The 21,337-nt window shown below is 35.2% G+C and overlaps 1 protein-coding gene across 1 annotated transcript in view; it reads left to right on the forward strand.

The window, feature by feature from the left end:
• LOC100929866 (deleted in malignant brain tumors 1 protein-like) overlaps positions 1-18,965 on the forward strand; it is a 173,629-nt gene extending 154,664 nt beyond the window's left edge. Inside the window, 5 exon segments of the mRNA XM_031949362.1 lie at positions 6,836-7,147; positions 10,624-10,656; positions 11,124-11,299; positions 16,634-17,025; positions 18,637-18,965. Of these exon segments, the coding sequence (XP_031805222.1) occupies positions 6,836-7,147; positions 10,624-10,656; positions 11,124-11,299; positions 16,634-17,025; positions 18,637-18,928 (1,205 nt within the window). The 3' untranslated portion in view covers positions 18,929-18,965.
• The last annotated feature ends 2,372 nt before the right edge of the window (positions 18,966-21,337 follow it).

Raw genomic sequence — 21,337 nt, forward strand, 5'->3', positions numbered from 1 at the left:
GTCAACCACATGGCCAGGCTGTACCAGGGCATTCTTCCCAGCTCTAAGTCTGAGTCTGCTTTCTCATGCAAGGTGAACCAAGAGCCAATGTCTGTCTGAATTACCACAGCTTATGCATCTTTAAATTATAAAATCTTAATTTTGTGCTAAGACTTTGGGGACACTTAGCTCAGGAGCTAAGTCTCTAGAATCATGATTTGAACTTAAAATACATATCCAAATCCACGTAGCAATGAACCGTGCCAACCAAGGACTTTATTGTGTTTTATTTGGTGAATAGTTATCACTTCCATATCACAAGATCGGGGTCACAGAGCTCACACGACCTGGAAAATCCACATAAAATTTTTTGCCCTTCCCTTCGTGTTAGAGAAGATGTCAAATTGTTATGACATTGTTATGTCCCTAAATAGAGTAGAAACCCCTTCAAATCTAATATTGAGGAAAGACAAATAGTTGTACAAATAAATAATGGCTTTGGGCTCTCCCTTAAACTTGTCTTGAAGGAAAGGACAAAGTATGTTAGATGAATTGGAAGGGACATTATCTGGTCTTTCCATTTCATTTGAAAAAAAAAAAAAAACCTGAGATCCAGACATATTGGGGCAGCTTGATGGTGCAGTGGATAGTGTATCGGCTCTGAAGTCAGGAGGACCTTAGTTCAAGTCTGGTCTCAGACACTTAACACTTCTACCTGTATGACCCTGGGCAAGTCACTTAACCCCAATTGCCTCAGGAAAGAAAGAAAGAAAGAAAGAAAGAAAGAAAGAAAGAAAGAAAGAAAGAAAGAAAGAAAGAAAGAAAGAAAGAAAGAAAGAAAGAAAGAAAGAAAGAAAGAAAGAAAGAAAGAAAGGAAGGAAGGAAGGAAGGAAGGAAGGAAGGAAGGAAGGAAGGAAGGAAGGAAGGAAGGAAGGAAGGAAGGAAGGAAGGAAGGAAGGAAGGAAGGAAGGAAGGAAGGAAGAAAAAGAAAAAGACAAAATATGTTGATATTATAAAATAGTGGAAAGAAAAGACAAAATATGTTGATATTATAAAATACTGTACATGTATTTTGTGCATTTCTGAGTTTTTAAGTTTTTTCTGGGTCTTCTGTAGCTTCCACAAAACTCCTCCAAAATTTCCATTTAATTTCTTATACCAGCCCACAATATATTGAAACTGCCGTGGGAAAAGTCATGATGTGAAAGAGATAGCTGTAATATAACTTAATATTTCAGTTATTGTGGAAATGTCAATGGAAATTAAAATATTCAGGTTTTTGTTTTGTCCCCACTGACATTTCAGCCTGGTTCTCTCTTTTGCAGTTACAGCTTCAACCTCCACAGATGTGAACCCTTCAACTGGTAAATCTCTGTTATTCATATTCATTTTTTAAAATAATGTCACTGACTTTTCTCTCCAATGTAAGTCATTTGGGTAACGAATGTTTCATGTGTCTGAAGTTGCTTATGTATTTCCATTCTGATAGGGAACTCTAATGAGAATGGATTCTGATTCGATTTTGTGTTGTTGGGAGCAGGGTTAGTTGCTATTATTTGTTATTTAAGAAGTGCAGTAGATGTCACTATAAGATCACTCAGAATTGATCTGGGGAACCATGCCTTCTCTTTTTCTATTAGATCATTGTCCACCACTCTTACCTCATCTATCCTAATTATGTCCCTAAATAGAGTAGAAACCCTTTCAAATCTAATATTGGGGAAAGACAAATATTTGTACAAATAAATAAATAGTTGTACAAATAAGGGAGAGCTTTAGGCTCTCCCTTAAACTTGTCTTGAAAGAAAGGACAAAGTATGTTAGGTGAATTGGAAGGGACATTATCTGGTCTTTCCATTTCATTAAAAAAAAAAAAAAAAAAAACGCTGAGGTCCAGAGGGATGAAATAACACAATCACATTAGTTAGTAATAGAATTAAGTCTGTTAATTGACCAGCTAAGGTTCTTGCTTTCTTTCTGATATCGGGCTTTTTCTAATAGGTGGTCCTGTTGAAGATATGATTTGACCTACATCAAATTAACCTGGGGTCCATGAACTTTTAAAATATATTTTTTGATAACTGCTTCAGTGTAACTGATTTTTTTTGCCATCCTATATATTCGCTAGTATATGTTTTAAAACATTACTCTGAAAAGGAGTCTGTAGGCTTTACAAGGCTGCCAAAGGGACCTATGACACACAATAAAGTTAAGAATACTTGGATTGGATGTTCTGTTCGAGTTGATATGATAATCACCCATGAAATACCAGAGTTGTGCAATCTAATGTCCAAGTATTTTGTACTTTTAATGCTCAGCGTTGCCAAAGTGTAAATAACAAGTAAATTTAATTAAAAGGCTTCCTTTTAAGCCACCATTTAAGTTTGATTCTTTGCATTTTTGCAACTTCAGTCAAAATGATAAGGTTTAGAGTGATCTAGATTCCTGGTGGTCTAGAGGTTAGTGGCTATAAGAGAGTTATTAAAAATCCCCTTTAAATCCGCCACAGATTTTAGGAGTGAAAGAATTCACTCATTCCCGAATATTAGTTGCAAAATGAAAGTTTATTGTTAGATAGAAATCACTTTAACCAGAAGCTGACTTCTATAGTGGCAGATTTATGGAAAATGGAGTTTTGGACTGAGAATTCAGTTCTCAGTGGACAGAAAGTCCTGACAGCAAAGGGAGCTGCCAAAGTCCATCTGCAAAGACTTTAGTTGATGGAAGCTTATTATATTGGGTATCTTAGTGGGGGGTGGGAAACCCGAGCAATCAGAACCAGTGAGGGCTGGGCAGCCCAAGCAAGTCAGAATGGGAGCTGGGACAAGCCCAGATCTCCTATTGGAATTCAAAGGGATGCTTTTTGACCAAGATTTGTAATTGAATCAAAGGTTCTGGCATCCTGGAAAGGCAACTTGTCTGGGGAGGATATGCCTCAGCCAGAAAGTGCTGAAAATCTGAAAGGAATCACAGATCAATAGGAAATAGTTTCTTAAAGGGACCCCAACCAGCTTCAAAAATGACCCTTTCACCTGATAATACCTCTTTTACTGGTTTTAATTAATCCTTGTGTATTCTTTCAACTCAATCAAAGAAATATTAATTCAGCACCTGCTATTTATTTGTAAGGGTTCACATCTCAGTGTAGCTGAGAGGGATTGGATTACTTTTTGCCCCAATCCAAGCAAAATCTGTACTTTCTTACAAGGAAATATGCTGGATGCTGTCAGTGTTCACCCACTAATATCTCCTGTTCCTATGTCTTGAAGAGCATTTGAGGAAGAAATATAACAATCCCAACCTTTCTTTCCTCAATTCTCTGCCTTCTTCCAATATTGAATCCAGCATTGATTACAAACCCATAATCTGTAGCTCAAACTATATGATCTTCACTAAAAACAGTGGGACTTTTTTATAAAGCCACTTTCTATGGGAGATGAAAAACCTAATGCTAATTTCCAGATGCTCTTATTTAATCCATGTAATAAACATATTCAAATACACACAATAATCAGCTGTGCAAAAAATGTGTCTCTGTTTTATTTTGCTTATAGATGTAGCACATTTAAAGCCCATTTAAGAAATGCTGTAAAACTTTGAAACCAACTTTTGAAGTCTTTTTAATTATTGAGTTTTGGGAGAGAACATTTAATTCTGTCTTTTTTTTTATTACAGCTTCAAGTTCAACAGAAGCGACTCCTTTGCCTGGTAATTCTTTCTACCTAGAAAAAATAGTTCATCCTACATTTACCAAACTATAACAAAAGAGCTTCTCACATATCCCCCCATCTCAGTGTCTCATTCCCACTGTGGCCTGTTCCTTGGATGCCCCTTGTCCTCCCTCCACCACAGAAATTCCTACCTATTCTTTAAAGTACAACTCAAATGCCCCCTCCCCATGAAGTCTTCCCATTTTCCTCTTCGGATTGCACTTTATTGCCATGATTTGCATCTTTCTCTGGCTAGTGCTAAATCCAGAAATATTTTCTGAAAAATTGTGAGTCTGTTCAATTCATTAAGCCCTTATTAACCTGAGTAAACACATATTAAGCACTTACCATGTGTCAAACACTGGGCTAACTTCTGGGGATACTAGAAAGATAAAAGGTAATCCCTGCCCTCAAGAATATCCCTTATCCTTAAGGATAAATAAACTCTTATCCTTATGGAGTTTATTGGGGGATAATAAACAAACTAAAAATATTTACAAAAGAAATGCAAATTTCCTTAAAGGATGAACACTAGCCAATGGTTAAAATTAGGAAACATTTCTTATAGGAGAGAGTATTTGATTAAATTGTCAAAAAAAAGAGAGGATTCCAGGTTGGGGAAACACCTGGGCAGAGGCACTGAGGTGAGGGATGAGATTTTACATACAGAGGAGAGCAGGGGGCCCAAGTGGAACTTGACTTTGATTTACTCTTTTGTTTTCTAGAACCTGTGCAAGTGAACCCTACAAAAGGTCAGACTTTGGTGCTACTTCCCGGCACCTTCATGCTATCTTTGATTCTCTTTCCCAACATTTCTATGAGAAATATTTTGTTTTCAAAGGATTAGCACTATATGTCAATATGACTGTAAAGAAAATAATACTTAAAATATGAATGTAAAGAAAATAATATTTTGAGAAATTTCTTTTTGGTAATCAAGTTTTCCAGATACAAACCAAAATGGAAACAAAGATCATTTTTTTGGTCCAGAGTGACCGAAATCATTGAGTTAGTATGGGACACCATGATGGCTGTGAAGATATTCTCGATTCTATAACACTGAATTTTATTTCTTACTTTTATAGTTTCCACTGAAGCAGAAGCTGACCCTACATCTGGTAAAAAAAAAAAAAAAATCTTTCTTTCCTCCATTCTTTCCCCTTTTCTTTCCACTTTCCTACTGTCCCTTCCTCCCTTCTTCCTTCTTTCCTTCCTTCTTTCTCTCCTTTCATCCCTCCTTCCTTCTTTCTTTCCCTCTTTTACTATCTCTTTCTAATCTTCCTTCCCTCCCTCTTTTGTTCTCTTTTGTTCTCTCCTTTTTTCCACTCATTCTTCCCTCTCTCCTTTTATCTCTTATTCTTTCCCTTCCTTCCTCCCTCCTTTATTTATTAATTTATTCACCCATTTACTTATATCTAGCTAATAGAATAATCATATCTTCATGCCATTTCACTACAACAGGAATGATGTGATGTTGAACTACCTGACCTATGAATCCCTTTTTTCACACACAATTCTAAGAAATATTAGTATCTTGTTTCTAATGAAATACCATATTAGAGCAGCATGTTAGAAGAATGCAGATATTAATATCAAAAAAGCACAGTCTTTGGTGTCTGAAGAGCTATATTTGAATACTCCCTCTCCTTTTTTAATACCTGAATGAATTTGTATTAGGACAAATCATTTAAGATAACAAATATTATGAAGTTTTGTGTAGGAAAAATATAAAGTTGAAATAAGATTAAATCTTTACATCTAGAATGTTTTGATCGCATAGGGGCTTAGGGATACCAACACAGAACAGCTGTAGTATTCCATATAGGCATAATATTTTAAGTTATGGGAATATATTAATTTCTATAGGAAATAGTATAGGGGAATCCAAGGCCAAACCTTTGGAAAACTTCTACATGTAGAGGTTGGGTGGGTAGGTAATACTGTAGATAGAAAATTTGATCTGGACCCAGAAAGAGTCATTTTCCTGAATTTATATCTGGCCTTAGACATTTACTAGCTGTATGGCCCTGAGCAAATCACTTTACCCTGTTTACCTCAGTTTCCTCATCTGTAAAATGAGTTAGAAAAGGAAATGGCAAAACGCTCCAGTATCTGCCAAGAAAATCCTAAATGTAGTTATGAGGAGCTGGACATGACTGAAAATGACTGAACAACAACATAAAGACAAAGAGTTATCCAAGCTACAGAGGAGGAATGATTAGAGAGGTTAGAGTAGAACCTACTCTCAGAAAGCCAAAGAAGGATGTTCAATAGTGTTATATGCTATTGTGCCTATGGATAGATGGAACTGTGATTTCACTGGTATTAGTGGTATTCACTGGTATTACTTTTTTGTAATTTATATTTTTCAAGAATTGCATTGAACCTCCTTAAGGCTTCCTCCTCAAGTTTCTTTTGTATTCAATAATTAAAAGGATTCAGCCTTAGCTATAGACTTCTCTAGGGAGGGACAAAAGAAGCTTGAACTTCTGAAGAGGTACGTAAAGCTTGTTTCCAGGTGTGCTTTGGCTGCTTAACAAAGAAAGCTGGCTCCAAGTCTCTATGCTCTAAGCTTGTGAGACTGAGAAAGAAAGAATGTGGTAAGACTCCCTGAGCCTTAATTTCTTCCTCATACAATAAAGAGGTTGGACGAGGTGATCTCTAAAGTCTCTTGTGAGAGTATCACTGTATTATATAGCACAGTAAAATAGTTGTTTTTTGTAAGGGTTTGAGTCATTTACAAAATATTTAATTATATTTGCCATGTACTTATAAGAATGTGCAAAACTATAGGATTTTTTAAAGCTTTTCCATCCAAAATGTTTATAATTTTAAAATATTTGATTTAATGTTTTAAAGAGAAAATTATTAGTTACCAAGAAGCCTCAGCCATATAGTAAGTCTCTTTACCTGAGGATTCCAGGAAACTTAAGATTCCACTTTTTGTGTAAAAGAACAATATATCATAAAACTAGATTTGTGTCCTCTCTTTCAGTTTATATATTTTTCTAATGTATATAAAAATAATACCCAGATATTGGGTAGTTAATAAATGTTCATTAATATTGAGTGAATGCGTGTCAGACAAGAAGACATAAATAACTGAGATTTCTTCTCAATTTGAACAATTCTTTGATCTTTTCAAGATTTGCCTCTCAGACTTGTGAATGGACGGAACCGGTGTGAGGGTCGGATTGAAGTCCGTTATGATGGCATATGGGGCACCGTATGTGATGATCATTGGAATATAAAGAATGCACGTGTCGTTTGCAAGCTGCTTGGCTGTGGCAGGGCTGTAGGGGCCCCTGGACATGGTCGCTTTGGGGCAGGAGTGGGAGATATATTGCTAGATGATGTGCGCTGTGTGGGAAATGAGGCTTCTTTAGAGCAATGTCATCATTCAGGTTGGGGTGTCCACAACTGCAAACACCAAGAAGATGCAGGAGTCATCTGTACAGGTATGTAAAAGGTCAACCTAATGAAGATAAAAACCAGTTTTTCCTCTTGATCTCACCACTCAATGCCCTTAAGGATGAATTGATTTACTTTTCTAGGGAGTATGAATTAGACTCAATTTTTATTTTCTACCTAGCATATATGAGGTTGAAATTCATAACCTCCAATTTATTTGTTATCATCATTTATTATTATTATATTATTTATTATATATTTATATTAATTTATATATTAATAGTGATATAATGTTAACATATTTGATATTAATTAATTTTAATATTAAATGTATTATATTAATATTTATTATTGTGTTGTTTATTTATATATTTATTGTATATATATATAATATATATAAATTTATTATATAAAAGAAATTTATTTCTTGGGTAAGTCCTCATGAACAAGTAAAGATATAAAATCAAGTTAATTAAGCAAATGTAGGGAGGTGGGGAAGGAAAAAGCCACTTAGGTAAAAGCAGATTTTCTTGCATAAACTATCCTATATTAAATGTCTTGCTTCTCTGCTCAATTTTGGAGTTGATAACCTGGTCATAAATCATTGATAAAACTGATTCTAGATTTCTCTTCTGAAGTAGATTTAAAAGAATGCATTGAGACTATTAGACTGCAAGGGTTGGAGGTATGTAGGAAGGGATATCTAATTTATGCTGAATAATCTTTCATAGTGACATATTGAAGAAACAGAAAAGTAGAGCAATACTCATAAGAATAAAACAATTACTATTATATTTTTATATTAATGATTTGTCCACCCCATTATTCTGTCTCTGGGAGGATGTGTTACAGAAAAGTATTTCTGCTTTGGAAGAACATAGTCGTACTCCATGCTAAAAATTATACAGCTCTCTCCAAAATCTTAGTTTTCCTCCTACTATTCAGTATGTTATCACCTATAGTTTAAGCCAAACATTTTTTAAAACTATATTTTATTGTATGATGTCTCTTAAAACAAGTCTACTATACTTATTATCTATCTTCATATGAAGTGGTAAGTTTCCAATGGTGCCTCATAGTTATTTTATTCTAATATCTCAAGAACAAATCTTTTTATACTTATTTATAATCATGGGTAGCCATATCATTTATGAATTAGTAGATTTTAATCATTTTTATTGCCATCAGCCATTTATATTTCACATTTTAAGAATATTAACAAGCTGGAATCAATTTAGAAGAGGGTTCACAAGATTGTGAGGGAATTTAATGACTATCAGATAAGGATAAGTTGAAGAAAATGGAACTTTTAGTATGGAGAAGAGATTCAGAGGAATAAGGTAATTGGCCAATATGCAAGACTGCCATGTCAAAAATAAGAGTTAGACTTATTGAGATTGTTCTTAGAGGCTTAAATCAGAATCAAATAAAATCAAAGGCAGATTCAGCTCAGTGTAACTGAGATTACTAATAATTAGGGAGATCTCCCAATATAGAAAGGCTCTTTCCTTAGCTCTCTATCACCGAGAATGTTCAATTAGTTACTAAGTAGATGACTAGCAGGAATTTTATAGAGAAAATTCAGACCTCCAATAGGAGATGGAGTAGATGAATTCTAAGTATAAAATTCTATTGTTCTCTATAAGGAGAGGAAGGAATCAAAAGTCAACCATTAAAAAATTAGCAAAAGTTGAAAATAAAGATTAATCATATCAATCAACACTGAAGTCCATCATAGTCATTCTTTGCCAAGATCTTCACTGTTATTTTTTATCTGATTTCATTCTGGCTACCTCAGTCAAAGAGGAGGAAGCAATCTAAATGGTAATTGATGGTTTATTCTGCTTTTGATTATAGAGCAGTGAATAACTTACTCTGTTTTAGAATAAGACTTACATCTTGCCAAAAGTCCTTTTAGCTTTTTCTAGTATCTGATTTAAAAAAAACTTTATTTTTTAATTTTAATTTAATTTTATCTGTTTTTTTGTTATTTTACAATTAATTTAAATGTTCTAAAGAAATGAGAAATTTCTCATAATCTAAAAAAAAGAGAAATATAGGACTTCATCTTATTTATGAGTAGACTGTTATTTGAATATTGAATTAAAGTATTCCACTACAGAAATCTACACAATTAGAGTAGCTATTAAAGAAGATGTTATTATCTTTTGAGGTCTCCATGATAGATTTCAGGTTACTGAGGCACAAGCTTGTAATGATTTCCAGGTACCTTCCTTGATACCATCCTTATGGCCAGAAAATCTTGGGTGCTAAAAGAAATGCTCGGGTGATAGTACTAGATTCTAGTTTATGATTTTCTGGTCCTACTACAACTTTTTAGGCATTAGGATAATAGAGAGAAAGATACTTTCTGTGAAGCCACTAGAACTATATAATGCTTCATTTTCAGAGCAACCATATTCCATACTGTGATGTATATTTTGAAAGACAATAAACCAGCCCTTTGAGGAGAATTATGTTGACACAGTAGATACAGCACGAGTCCTGAAGTCAAGAGGACCTGAATTCAAATCTAACTTCAGACACTTACTAGTTATGTAATTGTAGGCAAGCTATTTGCCTCAATTTTTCATCTGTAAAATGAGCTGGAGAAGAAAATAGCAAACCATTTCCAGTATATTTGCCAAAAAAAAAACACCCTAAATGGGGTTATGAAGAGTCAGACAACTAAATTGACATAAAAATAAGAACATAGAGTGATGCATATAGTAGGTGCTTTATAAATGCTTATTGGTTGATTGATATATACAAAGTCCTTGCCAGCTAATACCATTTTGCCTATTTCTCTGGAAACCAAAACGTTATTTCGTCTGGGTTAAAGAGAACATAAACAGAAATGAAATCACTATTTCATTCTTTCACTAAATTCAATTATGTCTGCCTTCAAACTGATCATACTATAGTGGAAAAAGCTCTGAATTTGGAATCAAGGGACATAGATTCAAATCCTACCTTTGTGATTTTCTGCCTGTGTGACCTTCTCCAAGATATTTCTCTTCTTCAGTCCCCAGTTACTTAGTATATAAAATGAAGGCATTCGATTGAAAGCCTCCAAAGTCCCTATTATCTGTAAATCCAAACTTACTCTCTTACCTTCGGGAGAGGTTCCTAACATTTTTTGTGTCATGGACCCTTTAGTAATCTGGAAAAATTTATGAACCCCTTCCTAGGATAATGTTTTTAAATGCATAATATAAAATACATAGGTTTATACAGGAAATCAGTTATATTGAGGGAAAAAATGTATTTTTCCTTCCTAAATTTATAAACTCCCTGATATCTATCCATAGACCCTTGGAATAGTAGGACATGGACCTCAACTTAAGAATTACCATTTGAGCTACCATTTTGTCTTTATTCCCAGTAAGATTCTCCCGTAAAGACTGACTTGTAAATTAGATGACTGTCTAAATTCTTATCCATTTGAATTGATAAATGATATATTGTTCAAAGTCCTTTCAGCAAAAATGAAAGTTTCTTATTCTTTTTTTCCTATTATCAGCTTTATCCAGCTCTGTTGTACCCAAGGAACACGGTAAATCATTTTATCACCTGGGTTTGAAATTACCCCGAATGGGATAAGTAATCAAGGTCAATTGCATGAAGAGACCATGGTTCTGTGTATTCATCAATACATGATGAAAGTAGAGGTACAGGGGAGAAGAAAAAAGATTCTAGATATATCTGGTTTGTGATACTCTCCAACTCACATCCTGCTTTTTACACACAGATAAAAATGAGATTTACTAAAAGGCTGAGGGATTCTGTCAACTTAGCCTCTATATGTGAAATTCACTGTCCTCCTAACATATTGATGATGCATGGAACATTAATGAGAGAACTCTGGCTTTGAATTTGTTCCCTTAGTAGGGGTACGTCTGGAGTGGGTCAGCATTTATGTAATCCTCCCCATTAACAGAACACATATAAACTAATCCCCTCAAAACTTACATGTGAGTGAGCTGGTGCCTTCTGTAAAAGTGTTCTCTTCTCTTCCTCCAGCCCAGCTTGCTTGCTTCCCAGATCGATTCCAGGCTGTCATTGACCGAGGATATCTTCAGCAACTAGGCTACTCTCCCTGGAATGCACACTCAAATGACAGGTTGTGCAGACCACAGGTTACAGGACGTTTTCTTATATTTAACATACCTTTTGGCAGATGTGGGACAGTCAGACAGGTAAGAAATTGATGAATGTCAAGGGGTAAATATGTTGTTCAATAAGTATTTAAAACAACATTTTTTAAAGATTGCATGATTGACAAAGGAGAAAAACACTAAGACACTTGTTTTTCAATATGATTTCTGTAATATGGAATATTCATTTTCACTTTTTATAGAGCATGGACCCTTACCATTTAGTTATCACAGTGTGAAGAAGTAAATTATATAGGATTAGTAATTTTGGTGTTCCCCGAGATCTATTTTGAAGTGCCATTATTATACTTGAAGATCACAGCATACAGAGAGAAAACAACGAAAAAAAAAGTTGGCATTTTAAGGTTCTCCTTGAGGATATGGAGGCTGGGAGGTTAGAAAAGCATTATGAAGAGTGTGAACTTGTTTTCAAGAGAGCTGGGTTGGATTCTTAGTTGTGATACTGGCTATGTAATCTTAAACAAGTCATGAATTAATCCTGTGACATGGTCATTGAGATGAGGATAATAATACTTTATCTTATAAGGTTGTTAGGAGAAAGGTACTTTTAAACTGCAAAACTCTTTATCACTGTATCCTATTACTGTAAAATGTCACTGAAAATGCTTTGGTTCTCTGTGCAAAACCACAGCGGGGATAAACCACCTTAGGAAGGAAATTGGAAAAAGTGAGCACTTTACTACCATTATTCATTATGAAAGAGAGTTTATTTTGCAAAGAATAGTAAAATTGTAGAAAATGAGAAACAAAGAAACAAAGAAGAGAAGGGAAGGCAGAAGAAAGGAAGGAAAGTAAAGAAAGAAAAAGAAAAAGGGAAGGAAGAAAGAATTAGAAAGAAGAAAGGAAAGAAAAGAAAGGAAGAAAAGAATATAAATAAAATATTATTTTAAATAACACATAGAAGAAAACAAAAAAGTCCAGGAGGTTATATAATCAAAATAATTCTTTTACTATGTAAAGCTAAATATGTTTTTTTCTTCATATCAAATTTGACCTTGCCAAAGGTCCATGTTTTACTTCTGCATATTAAATATTTGTATTTGTTGATTGTTAAGTTCAAAACAGTATTTTAACTTTTAAAATGGAAAGTAAAGAAGCCCTCACCTTTTTCCCTGTTTCCCCTTAAACCAATTATTCTCACCACCTCCTACAAAGCTCACTACTACCTAGGTCACCTTGGGTTCGAAAGAGTCCAGCATGATAGAAGCTCTAGAGTCGGGAAAACCAGCACTGCAGTGGATTTTAAGGAAAAGATTGATACTGGAGCTCAGCTAAGTAAGGATCAAATGAGGAAGCAGAAGGAGATCAATAAAGGTCTAGTAGAGATGAGGGCTGCTGAGCTACCTGCTTACTTTTCTGGTCCAACCAGTAATCACACTCATGATCAGCCTCATCTGTAAGATGAAATGGTTTTACTAGCTGGTTTCTGTACTAGATTTCCTCCTAGCTCTAGGTTAATAATTCTCTGAACCAAGCCAAACAAATTCCACCGAATACAGTTACAACAAATCAGCCAATCAGCTTGCCACGTGCCCCATGCAACTCACAGCAGAAGATGGTTCTTGAAGGAGATGCAGAAGTCAGAAGAGGAGCATTGTGTTTCTGCTAGAGAGATCAACAGGGATTCCATGGAGTTCCTCCCTACCCTAACCCATATTGGAGATATGGGTTAACAACTATTGGTGGCTTAAGTCCAAATATCAAATCCCAAGCAAAATTTTGCACATCAACTTCTCAACCCAAGTAGCCTGGAAAACTTCTTTAGGAGGAGGATTCTAGAAAGATGGTGGAGTAGGTCAGTAAATTTCAGGTTCTCCTGATTACCCCCAGAAACAGAATAAATTCGTGAATCGGGGCATACATAGACTGGTGAAAGATCAAGAAGACTTGGGGTGAAACAGGAGTCCTCTTGGTATAATCCAAGAAGATCCACAGAAAGCCCCCACCAGGGATTAACCCATGTGAAGTGTAAACACCATTGGGCTAGCTCCCACAAATACCCAGTGGGGAGTTCTGGGGCTAGCTGGGGATGGCTGGAGCCTTTCCACAGAGCTTTTACCTCCTGGACAGTCTGGGCTGGAGCAGATTGTGGGAACCTCAATTGATCAGGAACACCAGGTACAGCTGTGCTGCAACGTCTCAGCTCAGCACGGGAAGGAACCAGCACACCAGGAGTGCAGAAACAGGGAAGCAGGGATGCTGCTGTCTATGAGCACTTGCAGGAGTGCGGAGCTCTTGGTTGGGGTTCCTGGTCAGAAGGGAGAACTGAAGTGAAGCTAGAGGCATCATCCCCCATCCCCACCATTAGTGTTGCTTACATTAATACTTCTCATTAAAAAAAAAAAGCCAGCAAAGGAGAAAGAAGTTAACCATAGAAAGTTACTATGAGAACAGGGAAGACTGGGGTTTGTCTTCAGGTAGGGCACTAAAATAAAAAAAAGCCTCTTGTACCTCAAAGAGCAATGTTAAATGGCTCCCTGCCCAGAGAGAATTTGTAGAACTCAAAAAATAATTTAAAAATCAAATGAGAGACATTGAAGAAAATCTAAAAAATAAAAATAAAAGCCATCCAAGAAAAACAAGATTATGAAAAAAGTTAACCAAATAGGAAAAAGTACAGAATTTTATAGATGAAAATAACTCTTTGAAAATTAGAATTGGGCAAAGCAAAGGCAGAGAAGCTATGAGAGAGAGAAAACAGAATATAAATAATGAAAAAAATAGACCAAAATGTGAAGCATCTTATAAGAATAACAGATCTGGAGAAGAGATCAAGAAGAGAAAATATAAGAATAATTGGATTACCTAAAAGCTGTGACCAAAAACAAACAAACAAACAAACAAAAAACTTGACACAATAATGCAAGAAATAATCCAAGAAAATTATTCTAGAGTGATAGAACATGAAGGGAAAGTAGGAATAGAAAAAATCCAGCAATCACCACCTCAAAGAGATTCTTTGTGGAAAACACAGAGAAATATTATTACCAAATTTTGAAACTCCCAGATTAGAGAGAATTTTGCAAGAAACAAGAAAAAAAATAAGCAAATATTCTGGAGCTACAATTAGAATTATACAAGACTTAACAGTAGCCACAATAAAAGACTGTAGGTCCTGGAATCATAAATACTAGGAATCAAAAGAACTAGGTTTGTGACAAAAAAATACCACATCCAGCAAAATTATCCATAATATTGAATGAAAATAAATGGACATTCAGTGAACTTGCAGATTTTCAGGGATTTCCTTGAATCAAATCTGAACTCAATAGAAAATTTAACATATAAGCACCAATATCAAAAGTTAATTTCAAGGAAATTACCATGGACAAATTGTTTATTTTTTTAGCATATAAATATATACCATATGGTTAACCTTGACATCAGCAACTGGGTAGCTCAAAAGAAAAATTGGGGCAGAATATGATTTGACTCTAAAAAGCAAAAGTGCCTAGGCAAAGGTAAAAATACAGAGGAAGAATAGACACAAAGTTATTAGAAAGCAGAGGAGGGCTCATAGTTCTGAAAACCTACTCACATCAGGAATGGGTTAAACAGACAACACTACATATATCATGAAAAGTATAGGCCCCTCCAAAATCTATAAAGAAATAAGGGTGAAGCAAAGGGTGAGGGAAGAAGAAAAGGAAGGGATTGGTAACTAATAGCAAGGCAAGTTAGGATTAGAATTATAGAAGAGTTAGCAGGTATAGGAAAGAATGAGATATGCACAAACACTACAACAAGGATCAGGAGTAGAAATTATTAGGAAAAAAAATACAACTAGTAATCATTGATCTTAGACAAAGTCAAACTTAAAAAATTCCATCAAGAGAAAAAAATCTACATTATAGGTCAGTCATGCTAATATTATTTTAGATGCATGTTTACATATGGGTAAATGTATGTGCATGTATATGTGAGTATATGTAGAAATGTATACATGTTGCTCTATGTGTGTGCGTATATAGATATATATATGTGTGTAGGTCTCTGGATGGGTGTGAATGTATGTGTATACATATATAAATGTGTGTATTTTTATGCTTTTTTTAATTGCTAAGAAATGAGAGGGGGAGGGAGACAGAGAGTGAGGGATGGAGGGAAGAGAGGAGAGAAGTAGGAGGGGGAGGAAGAAAGGGGGAGGAAGAGAGAGTAGTGTATATATACTACATATATACTATACACACACACAGACACACACACACATACACACACACATTTTCCTGTGTGAGTAAAAATGTGTGGATGGATAATTGTATAAATATGTAGATATATGTACTTAACTATAGCCTGCTTGGGGGAGGTGGAAAGAATGAAAGAGGGAAAAAAATAATAAAATAAAAAAGAGCACAGCAGAGAACAAAAGAACAACCTTCAAGAAAGCAAAGATCATGAATAGAATTTTTCAACTATGATCTTTCTTGAACTGGAAATTTATTGTTATATATTTTGAATCCTCTCTAATGTAGTGCTGGGTACCGGACAATATTCTGTTTTGTTTTGTTTTATCTTCCTTTTCTTTTTTTTTATTCTAGTTGTTTTTTTTTAATAAACAGAAAAAATTTTAAAAAGAAAGAAAGCAAAGTTCTTGTAATGCACCCCATTTTTGCTTCATAGGCTGTGAGGGGTGTAGGACTATCACCCTGCCTTTGATTACCATGGCAAGACCATGATGATATCAAGGTAGAAACTTTAAACTAGGAAAATCATATAAAAAACAAGGATCTCATTATTTTTCTATTAACACATGTTGCTTGTTTCACCTAATCTCCACTTAATAAATCTTTGTTAAGAGATGTCAAGTGAAATGAGCAGGACCAGGAGATCATTATATACTTCAACAACAATACTATATGATGACCAGTTCTGATGGATCAGGCCATCCTCAGCAACGAGATCAACCAAATCATTTCTAATGGAGCAGTAATGAACTGAACCAGCTATGCCCAGAAAAAGAACTCTGGGAGATGACTAAAAACCATTACATTGAATTCCCAATCCCTATATTTATGCCCACATGCATTTTTGATTTCCTTCACAAGCTAATTGTACAATATTTCAGAGTCTGATTCTTTTTGTACAGCAAAATAACGTTTTGGTCATGTATACTTATTGTGTATCTAATTTATATTTTAATATATTTAACAGCTACTGGTCATCCTCCCATCTAGGGGAGGGGGTGGGGGGGGGGTAAGAGGTGAAAAATTGGAACAAGAGGTTTGGCAATTGTTAATGCTGTAAAGTTACCCATGCATATAACCTGTAAATAAAAGGCTATTAAATAAAAAAAAAAAAACCAAGAGATGTCAAGAAGTCATGCACTCGGTGGCTAATTGTTTTCATTCTTCACAGGACAGATTCGGTTCCATCAGTTACTCCAACTCCATCAGAACCAGAACCCGGGTCCATCCGGGCCGCATCATTGTAAAGCACAGGGTGCCGCAGCTGAAATTCACATGCAACACCCACCAGGCTCCCGTGGTTGAGATCATTCACGCAGCTAACAGCCCCAGTGAGAATGGCCAAGTTGCCAACTATGATGTCTCCATAACAATTTTTGAGCCATCACAACTCCAGGTTCCAGAGACCATGACACCGTACCAGGCTGGCCAGAGGAAAGAAGTCTTTCTTCAAGCCACTCTCCATAGCCCAGATCCCAACCTAATGCTGTTTGTAGATACGTGTATGGCTTCCCCTGATGCCAATGATTTTTCAACTGTGAACTATGTCTTAATCCAGCAAGGGTAAGGAAAATACAACTTTCTTCTTGGGAATCTAAGGCTGGGAGCACATCATTTCTTAATGTTGGGTTAGCAGTGACTTTTTAAATGACTAACCTATAATGTAGATTTTTCTCTTGATGGAATTTTTTAAAGTTTGACTTTGTCTAAGATCAATGATTACTAGATGTATGTTTTTTCCTAATAATTTCTACTCCTGATCCTTGTTGTAGTGTTTGTGCATATCTCATTCTTTCCTATACCTGCTAACTCTTCTATAATTCTAATCCTAACTTGCCTTGCTATTAGTTACCAATCCCTTCCTTTTCTTCTTCCCTCACCCTTTGCTTCACCCTTATTTCTTTACTCACGAGGCTCGCTGGGTAGATTAGTACTGTCGCCCTTCCTATGGTCCGAATTAGGAGGTTGCCACAGGAGTCACTGATCCCTCAGCTCTCAGTCTCATAACAATACAAATGATCTAGTACATACTTCCTCCTCCTCCTCTCTTTTATCGGTTGTAACTTTATTATGGTTTATATTTGGGTTTTGGGCTTATTATTTTTATATATATATATATATATATATATATATATATATATATATATATATATATATATATATATATATTTAGGGTTTCTGGCAAGAAGAGCTCTATGAGCCCAAACTTGATTCCATATTCTAGTTAGATTTTCCAGGATCCCTTTGGATCATGTATTTTTATGCTCTTTTTAGTTCCTAAGAAATGAGAGGGGGAAGGAGACAGAGAGTGAGGGATGGAGGGAAGAGAGGAGAAGTAGAAAAGGGGAGGGAGGGACAGAAAGAAGTAGGAGGGGGAGGGAGAAAAGAAAGTGGGAGGAAGAGAGAGTAGAAAAGAAGAAAGAGAGAAAGAGGGCTGTTGAAGGGGAGAGAAGGGAAAGGGTAGAAACAGAGAGAGACAGATTCTAATTAGGATGGGGTCAATGAGATTTTTGTCTCCCATGTATTGAATTTAGAAGATGCTAACTATTTCAAATCCTTCAGCATCATAAACAGGATTTAGTATCTAGTTGTCTAAAATAAAATTTAATGTTTAAAATAGAAAGTTAATGCATACTCAGCTGACCCATTATCTCTTGTGCTTTCTTTATCTTCACGCAGTGGCTTCCTAAGAAACATTTCCCTGGTGCAATTTGTGATACTTGCTCTCAGCACAAACACGCCTAACTATGTCTCTGATTACATAAGTTTCCATTTCCTATAACTGGGGATAAATGTATACAGGTCAATAATGAATAACTCATTTTTTTAAAATTGGCTTCCAACTTCCAAGCATTTATCACAGTTACAATCCAGACCATCAAAGCCTGAAGTTCCCAGACCTGCTCCTGACTGGCGACAATATTATTATACTGTCCATCCTTAGCTATCATTTGCCAGCTGGTCCAGCACAAGATAGTTCTAGTTGTCTCAGAACGTTACCAATAGCATCCCTTAAGGTTATTCCTGGTGATTCCAGCACAGTAAAATAGATTTAATTATGGATATCTGCTTGAGAACACAGAGGGCAAAATACCTTATAAATCTTAAAGTAGTAGAGAAATATAAGGCATTATTAATGTAATTTATGTTATGGGGGGGGGTTCTTTTCCATAGATGCATTAAGGACAAGTCCTTTGCAAACCTCAACTCTCAGCACAAGAATGTGGCACAGTTCAAATTCAACGCCTTCAACTTTCTCAACAACTATGATGTGGTTTACCTGCAGTGTAAGGTTGTGGTGTGCAAGGCAGACGACCACTCTTCCCGATGCTACAAGGGTTGTATGGGTCGGAACAAGCGAGATACGAGTGACCCGGGAGAAACAGAAGCTGCAAAAGAAGGATATGAATTTATAGGACCTTTGGAGATACTGAAAGGAGTCAATCAGAGCAGGAGTCTACCATGATTTCTCCAGTTTTTCACAAAAATTAGTTTTGAAATTAAGAGGCAAATATTTGTTGTTATTTGTTTTTTTTTAATTTCTTCACAGAGTGATTCTTTTAAAAAAATTTTCCCAGAGTACTTTGGAACGCTATTTTATTTCTATCACACTCTACCTTGTAATATACATATATCTGCATATGTGTATATATTTGTATTCATGCCTTCTCTGTTGCTCCCCATCCTCCCCAAAAAAGTACAGTAAATTCCTTGAGGGCCAAGGTGACAATATTTCTCATCTTTATATCCTCAATACATGGCACAGTATCTTGTACATAATTGGCATTTAATAAATATTCCTTGGTGTTTTAATACATCAGATGTTACCAATTTTAGTGAAAGCAGATAAATAAAGAAAGTTAGATTTGTTCACTTAGTGTTTCTTTCTAAATGAATCTTGTGTCTTCATTTTTAAAATTCCATAATTAACCAAGTCCTTTGCAGTTTAGAAATGCTATTTTTTAAAAGTATTAATGATTTAAAAACAACAATCACTAGCTAAAATTATACAGATGAGTCTGTTAATGTGAAATGTCTTTATTTTAAACGGATTGAATTGTGTTTATGCATTGATACATTGTGGATTTTTAAATCATTTCATGTACTTGGCACCAAGTAGATATTTGTTTACCTTGGTTTAATTTACCCTGATATTTAGAAGAATTCAAGTAAAACTATTTCTATCTCCTGGTCTAAGTGGGAATTAACTCTTAATTCTTGCCAAGTCAGACTGGAAATATGTGACCAGTTAGAAAGAAATCCATCATCCTCTGCAAACCTCTTCAACCCACCAGTTTCCAAAGAAAGGAATCAAGTGCCAGGAACAAAGTAATTAAATTTGAGTTCACAAGATATGAAAACAGGACAATTCTAGGGAGGGAAAAATTGCTATGAATCAAAACAGAAGAATTTGAATATCTGAAGTGCTCATTCATTGTTTCCCTACCACCTGTCTTCACAAATCCTCAGCAGAGAACTGACCCAAAGAATTGTGTACTGCCAGGTCCTAGGCAGGGATATCCTACAGTTCCAGTGACTCTCTCCAAATACCTTACTCCCTGACTCTCAAGAAACAGACACTTCCCATCTCCATAAAGAAAAAGAGAAGAGTAAAAGAATAAATTGGACGAGCAGAAAATGAAATTGTTTAAATGGCTATATTGAGCCTGAGGGAAAAGCAATTGGAAATCTAGCTGAGGACAGTTATACATCCCAGAGGTTACTCATGGCAAGAACTCATTGAACTCCTCATCCCTCAAGAAAGGAAACAGTGAAATCTGAGAACTGATCCCAGACTCAATCATTTGCAACACCAGAGACAAAGAAGAAGCCAAAGAGTGGTAATGTGAAATACAAGAAATCAAAGACCAAAATACCAAAGATAGCATGAGAAAAAAAACTTAATAAAAGTACAAATAAATAAAGCAACAGACAAGACACTCCAAATCAGAAAGAAAATAAAAAGGTTCATAAATACTATAATAAGGAAAGTAAATATACTTGGATGATGAAAGGAAGAACTGGCAAGTAAGAAATGAAGGGCAACAACATTGAACATATAAATTCTATGTGAGTTCAAGAGACTGACCTTAAAGATTGTGCATAAAGAAATAACTTTAAAATCCTAGGTCTCCAATAAAACATGACAAAACCAAACACTCAAATATTCTAATGCAAGAAAGAATGCAAGAAAAGCATCCAACTTCTGAATATGGAAAATGAAGCAATAATCAAGAGAATATAAGTTCTCTGCCAGAAAAATAAATCTTCACTTCAAACTCTAAAATATAGTTATTGAATTGTCATTTCAATGACAAAGCACAAATTTTGCAAGTGGACAGAAGAAAGAACTTCCCATAAAAAAGAAAGGTAAATTGAATAAAATATAATTATTCCATTATAAGAAATCAGAAAAGTGAACAGGATGAAATATTCCAAGAAGTAATGGAGTTCATACAATAAGCCAAAATGGAGCCTAATCATCAATGACAGACACTCAAGAAAATTTGTATTTAAGGAATTACTGAAAGAAAAAAAAGTAAACAGATTTGACTGGCAAGTACCCCAAATGGAATACAAGAAAGGCAAATAATTACAATTATTAAGAAAAGAATAAGTAACAAAAATAGTTATTTTAAGTTTAGAGATTATTGGTTTATTTTAAAGAGAGAGGGAAAAAAATATCTAAGGAACAAAAGAAGAAAAAAAAGACCATCTAGAGATAAAAAGGAGCCAACGATTCCAAGAAAACTTAACTCAGGAGAAGCAAAGTTGGAAGAATTGGATTAAAGCACTAGGGACTATTTCCTGCTCTCCTGCCCTAGGTGGATTGTACTCTTCTGTGGGAGGGAATAGGAAAGTAAAAAGGGAATCA

The sequence above is a fragment of the Sarcophilus harrisii genome, chromosome 2 (assembly GCF_902635505.1).
Source record: "Sarcophilus harrisii chromosome 2, mSarHar1.11, whole genome shotgun sequence".
Lineage (NCBI taxonomy): Eukaryota > Metazoa > Chordata > Mammalia > Dasyuromorphia > Dasyuridae > Sarcophilus > Sarcophilus harrisii.